The 6289-nt window shown below is 37.7% G+C and overlaps 1 protein-coding gene across 9 annotated transcripts in view; it reads left to right on the forward strand.

The window, feature by feature from the left end:
- Positions 1-6289, forward strand: part of NAV3 (neuron navigator 3) — a 396053-nt gene that overhangs the window by 360865 nt on the left and 28899 nt on the right. For all 9 annotated transcript variants that reach the window (XM_031553711.1, XM_031553705.1, XM_010708375.3 and 6 more), the window contains one exon: positions 557-634. In XM_031553711.1, coding sequence (XP_031409571.1) covers positions 557-634 — 78 coding nt within the window. The remainder of the gene's footprint in view (positions 1-556; positions 635-6289) is intronic.

The following is a 6289-nucleotide window of genomic DNA, read 5'->3' on the forward strand; positions in this document are numbered from 1 at the left end:
ATATATATATAGCCATATCTAATCTAACTTTAGACATCTATGAAATAATGTTCTGTCAGAGGTTGCCATTGAAGCCTTCTTCATAATGGACAGTGGAGGAGTACCTTTTGGCACTTTATTTTGCATCTAATGCAGATGTTCAACACATAATTGCATTACACAGCTACTGTCTGGCAAGGTGAATCTTTGCAAATTTGTACTGCATAATTTCAGGCCCCAAAGAGTCATTGGTTACACTAAAGATATGTTTGAAGTCTCCACAGTTTGGTAAAAAGAAAGTATGTCGTTTGCATATACAAACAAGGAACTGTACATATGAAGTAATGAAGCACATGCTCACTTGTGCTCCTTAACTGGAAGCAGGTATAATGCTTAAGTGGAAGAAAATTTTTGGAGTACTTTTACTTTTATTAATCTGTATTTCTTCACAGTTTAGAGATTAAAATTAAAAGTTAAGGTATTGTTTAACACAGTGATCACACACAAGAAAAACATAAAAAAAAATTCAACAGAAGACAGTAGCTGAAATACTGACGGTAGCCTTCTTTCCATCTAGCAAATTCAGAAACTACGGAGAGAGCTTGTTGCATCACAAGAAAAAGTTGCTACTCTTACATCTCAACTTTCTGCAAATGTAAGTATTTCTGCCGCTGCTGAAAAACACTGTCAAATAGATTAATAACTTCTATTCAATTCAGGTTCCGAGATGTGATTAAGATACTTTTACTATTTATTTATCTTGGTGTTTTTAAAATGAATTGTTTCATTCACATCTACATCTCCGCACCTTCAGGCAGAAAAGAAATCTTATGATCAAACACAATGGTTCTGAAAAGGGTAGTGGTTGTGATTTCTCTTTTTTTTTTTTTTTTCTGGTCTTGTTACCTGTCCCTTAAGATGAAATTTGAAATGTTAGATTTAGTGTCTAGCAATTTTAATTGGATTCTGCACAAGTAAGAGTGGCAGATCGATGCTTTGTGACAGAAGTATCAATCCATTCTATTTGGATTGTTAAAAATCATTTTGAAATGTATAGGGATGGGCTCAATATGGACCAGGATAAATAAGATGCTGTGGCTTAACAGTAACGTGAAATACTCTGTTCCATTACATGTCATCCAAACTATCAAAACTAAAGCTTATTAGAGATCTTGAGGCATAGTAAAATTTATGTCAGTGTTGTTGATATTAAACTGCCAATACCAATATGCTACTGCACTTCTTAAATGGAAAAGAAACATTTTTTTCTGACATACAAAATGATACAAGCACCAAAAGAAAGAAAGAAACAAAACAAAAAACCAAACAGTTAATACTTGAATTGTAAATTACTAGATTTCCTTAAAATCTGTTTAATATTGTGTCTTTATGCTGCAAAGCTCTCAACTTTGAGTTGTGTAAGCATACTTCAGAGACTGTCTTTTTCCATTGCCAAGGTGAATACCTGATAAAATAAAAAATCGTAGAATCATAGGATAGTTTGAGTTGGAAGGGACATTAGAGATCACCAGTTCTGATCACCCTGTCATGGGCAGGGTTGCCACACACCAAATCAGGCTGCCTGGGGCCCCACCCAATCTAGTCCTAAACATCCTCTTTGATGGGACATCCACAAGTTCCTTGGGCAGCCTGTGCAGGTGCCTTACCACATTCTGAATAATAAAAAAAAAAATTTTCTAATATCTAACCTAAATATTCCCTCTTTATGTTTAAAGCCATGTTTAAAACCCTTTGTCCTATCAGTATCAGACCATGTAAAAAGTCAGTCTCCCTCCTGCTTATAAGCTCCGCTCAAGTACTTGAAGGCTGATCTTTTCTCCAATTTAAACGACCCCAACTCACTCAACCTTTCCTCACAGGAGAGGTGCTCCAGCCCTCTGATCATCTTCTTGGCCCTCCTCTGGACTCTCTCCAAGAGCTCCATGTCCTTCCTGTACCAGGGGCCCCAGACCTGGACGCAGTACTCCAGATGGGGCCTCACAAGAGCCAAGTAGAGCAGGGACAATCATCTTTGTCTCCCTGCTGGCCACCCCTTTTTTAATGCAGCTCAGGATACCATTGGCCTTCTGGGCTGCAGGAGCACACTCCTGGCTCATACCCAGCTTTTTGTATGCTAGGAGGAAAACTCTGAAGTAAGGAGACACAACCAATGAAAGGGCATGAATTGAAGATTTTGATAGAATTCATGATAGTTAAATTTCACAAAGATAAGATCAGCAAAATACAGACAGATGTGAACAATATAAAATTATACCTAGAATTTACAGGCTTCAATAACTATGCTGATATATAACCAGTGAAGACTGGACATTTCACAGAGAGATCCCAGGTTTAATTTCCAATTGTTGATATGATAATTATCAGTTATTAGTTGATAATATGAGTTATTGAACATGTTATCAGAAAATAATGCCAGATAGGGAACGTGAGCTGCAGTCCGGTCTGGCTACTATGGCTTCAGATGATATTACCAGACAGTTACTGAACAATCTGTTTTATAGTGATTTTTAAATGCAATTCAGGATATATATTTGGGAATTTATTGCCAGTGTTCCCATCCTGTTTTTTGGGGTTCCTTCTATTATGTATTTTAGAAGTAAAATGTTAATCTTCGTCTCTGCCAGGCTGTACAATTCTTCATTTGCCTGAGAGCAACAAACTGAAGCCAACAATGAGAGATCTCATTTCATTTTGGGCTGGAATTTTTTGTTATCCTTTCCCTTTGTAGAACTGAGCAAAAAAAGTCTTTCAGTCATTTCATAGCCATGCTTTTCGTATCTTTTTTCCCTTGCTTTGCAACAAAAGACACTTCATAGTGCAAGTGTCATTAAAAGACCATCAGAATGAATTTTGACCTGCTTGGTCAAGCCTTTTCTTCATGTACTATTTTATATCAGAATCTGACCATTTGGAAGTTAAAGCATTTCTTAGGCGTTTGGAAACCTCTGATGAGACTTTTCTTACTCGTTTTCATTTATTATTCAGGCACTGTTGGACTCAAGTACTATGCTTGATTTCAGCTGTTTATTTCATTTGATTAACCCCAAAGTGTTTTGCCTGCATGTGATTAAATCCATGCCAGGCCCAGCTGTTATTTGGATGCTTAATTTACTTTTTTTTTTATATATATATTCTGGCTTTTCCCTGATGTCTCTTTCACTGTTGCTCAAGGGCAAATCTCAGTGCTAATTAAGAAAGGGCTGTTTTCAGTACTGAAAGTGTTCAGCCAGCAGACTTCCTATGAGACTAATCGGCTCAAATTCCAGCGAGCAGCTTGTTTGGAGGGTCTTTGATCACTGCTTTATACTGTATGAAGTTGAAGGATGTATGCTTACCCATTGTAGTAGATCTGGATGCCAGTGGAAAGTGGAGGGGTTTTGCTGGCTAATGCTTGTTTGGCCAGTTCTGCAACCAAACAAGAAGATAATAGCTAGTAGTGAAGAAAAAAGGTCAGCAGTCATTACTTGCAGCCAACCAGACCCCCCCACCCTTTCACAACTCCTTCCAGCTGTGTCAAGTGGGAGGACATGTATTTATTTACCTTTGTTTTATAAGCCTGGACTCAACAGGGAATGTGCATGAGCAAAGTCTTTAGATATGCCAGGGGTATGTTCAAGATAGGTTGTACATCTAAGATCTGAGGTATTTGGGGCTTGGGAAATGTTTTATATCAAATCTGTTATCTTCACATTGAAGCATATATCTCCTTGAGAGTGTATCTCTGACTTTCCAGTGGGAATTTCAGCTATAAGCAGCAGCCAAAATTAGTTGGTATTTGTCGGATCTAGAGATTAAGAGCTGTATATTGTTTATGTATCTAAGGTGTATATCATAATAAAGCTGGATATTTGCTGGATACAAATAGGTATCCCCAAGACTGCTGAATAAATAAATATTTGCTACTATGGGGAAAAATAGCACAGTTCATTACAAAATTGACACCTTGTATTTCATAGGATAGTGTTCTTTTGTAACAAACATTTAAAATAATGGCCAGTGTGATTGAAGGTTTTTTCATGACTAGTTTTCAGTTGATGGGCCTTTGAATTATTAGCAAATCAAGACCTGTAGTCTCAAATGACCTGGGGAAGATCCATTATTATCTTAATCCAATTACATTTAGGATGCAAAAATCACAGTGTGCTACTCTGAGGTAACGTACGCTATCACTGGGTAAATTTTTGTAAGAATTCGTAATTGTGACATGGCTGTCATTCTCTAGAGACCTTCAGACAATAACTTCATAGTTTCAGTGACCTTTAATGACATTGTCAGTGATGCTCTTTAGTTCTTTAGTTCACTGTACTATATTCGTGTAAAATATAAGCTGAAGTTGTATCTATGGAATAGGAAATTACTTTGCACAAGCATGCATGATTAGGTACCAAAGAACTGCAGTTATCCCAATACAATTGTGAGAAATCAGCAATAGAAATGCATAATTGAGCAAATGATTTCTCTTTTCAAACCTTAAATACCCATTTTTATTTTCATAGTAAAGCAGACCCATGGGCCGTCAGCAGAACTACAGATTTTGTTATGAGGCAGTGAACAGAGAGCCCCATTAGGTTCCTGTTAAACATACGTAGAAAAGACACATTTGGCTGTAGCTCTGTTTTAGTGCGTCTGCTTTGTCTCTGTGCTCTGGGACATTGGTCATCATCTTCACGACACGAAGTTGAGAGGGAGTGTTGATCTGCCAGAGGGCAGAAAGGCACTACAGAGGGACCTGGATAGACTGGATCAACTGGCCCAGGCAAACTGTATGAGTTTCAATAGGGCCAAGTGTCCAGTCCTGCATTTTGGTCACAGCAACCCCAGGCAGCCCTGCAGGCTTGGGTAGGAGTGGCTGGAAAGCTGCCTGATGGAAAGGGAACTTGGAGTACTTATGGACAGTGCTGAATATGAGCCAGCAGTGTGCCCAGGTGGCCACTGGCTTGTACCAGCAATGGTGTGGTAAGCAGGTGTAGGGAAGTCATCCTGCTCCTGTTGGGGCATTGGTGAGGCCTCACCTCGAGTACTGTGTTCAGTTTTGAGCACCTCAGTACAGAAAGGACATCGAGGTGCTGGAGCAGGTCAAGGAGAAGGGCAACAAGGTGTGTGAAAGGCTTGGAGAATATGCCCTATGATGAGAGATTGAAGGAACTGTTTAACAATCCTTTTTGGATTACGTCTTTTTTTGTACATACTTGAGACTTTACTACCAACTATGTTTGACCAGTGTTAGCAACACTTACAGAAGCATGCCAGTCTCTAGTGGGAAAATTTGCTAAGCAAAGTGTAAGTCTATTAATGTATTAAAAGAAAGAAATTGTCATTCTTTAGGAGTGAAGATGCTCAGTTAATCCATTTGTGGATATAAATTAGCTGTTTGTGAGTTATCTTCCTAAGTGTATTATAGTCCTTATGTTAGAAAACTTCACTTATTATCATTCTAGACACAGACAAGTATTTTCTTCTGTTTTAACTACTTGGTATTGTAAAGAGAGATTTGATTTTATGGAATTTCATGAAAAGTAAATTCTCACTTTCCCTTTACTGTCAAAGATGGATTATCTTGTTGATTTTTTTATGACTGCGTGCCCTTTTTTGCCTATGAAGCTCAATATAAATTGCAACTGCTAAAGAAGTGATGTATTATTTGGACACAGGTTAGAGGGTGAATAACGTTAGAAACAGAATGAAGCTTATTTTATTAAATCTTTGGTTCAGTTTCAGTGTCCTGCTCTTTGAAAAGCAGGAGTTACAGTTTTCAAGATTCTCTTTGGTATGCCTTTTTGCACTTATATGTATAAATATCATAATTATATTTTATGTAAGCTCAATATTAATTTCATACATAAGGACACAAACACACACACACACCCGTACATACATATAATCAATATAAGAGAAAGAGATCAAGCAATGATCTTCTGTACAAAAAAACTGCAATGTTTTTGATCCTCAGGATTCCACTGGAACGTTTTATTTGGAAGCCTAGAACTTTCCATTTAAGATAAAGCACTTGAATTCCTCTGTTGAAGTGTTCGGTAATTGAAAATAATCACTTGTAGACTTCTACTTGGAGCAGACTTCTGGTCAATAAATCAGTAACTTCAGGCAGGACATTAAATCTATAATTCATTGCAGGCAGAGGTACCGAAGCTAAACTCCTTGGGAATGAGAGAAGCCCAAGGAACACTGGGCTCACTTGGCTGCTACACATAGCCAATTTAGTTCAGTCTGAATTTAAAATTAATACAAGAGGTTTGGAGAAGATAAACTTGGAGGGGAAAGAGTGTTTAAA

This window comes from Meleagris gallopavo, chromosome 1 (assembly GCF_000146605.3).
Source record: "Meleagris gallopavo isolate NT-WF06-2002-E0010 breed Aviagen turkey brand Nicholas breeding stock chromosome 1, Turkey_5.1, whole genome shotgun sequence".
In the NCBI taxonomy this organism is placed as follows: Eukaryota; Metazoa; Chordata; class Aves; order Galliformes; family Phasianidae; genus Meleagris; species Meleagris gallopavo.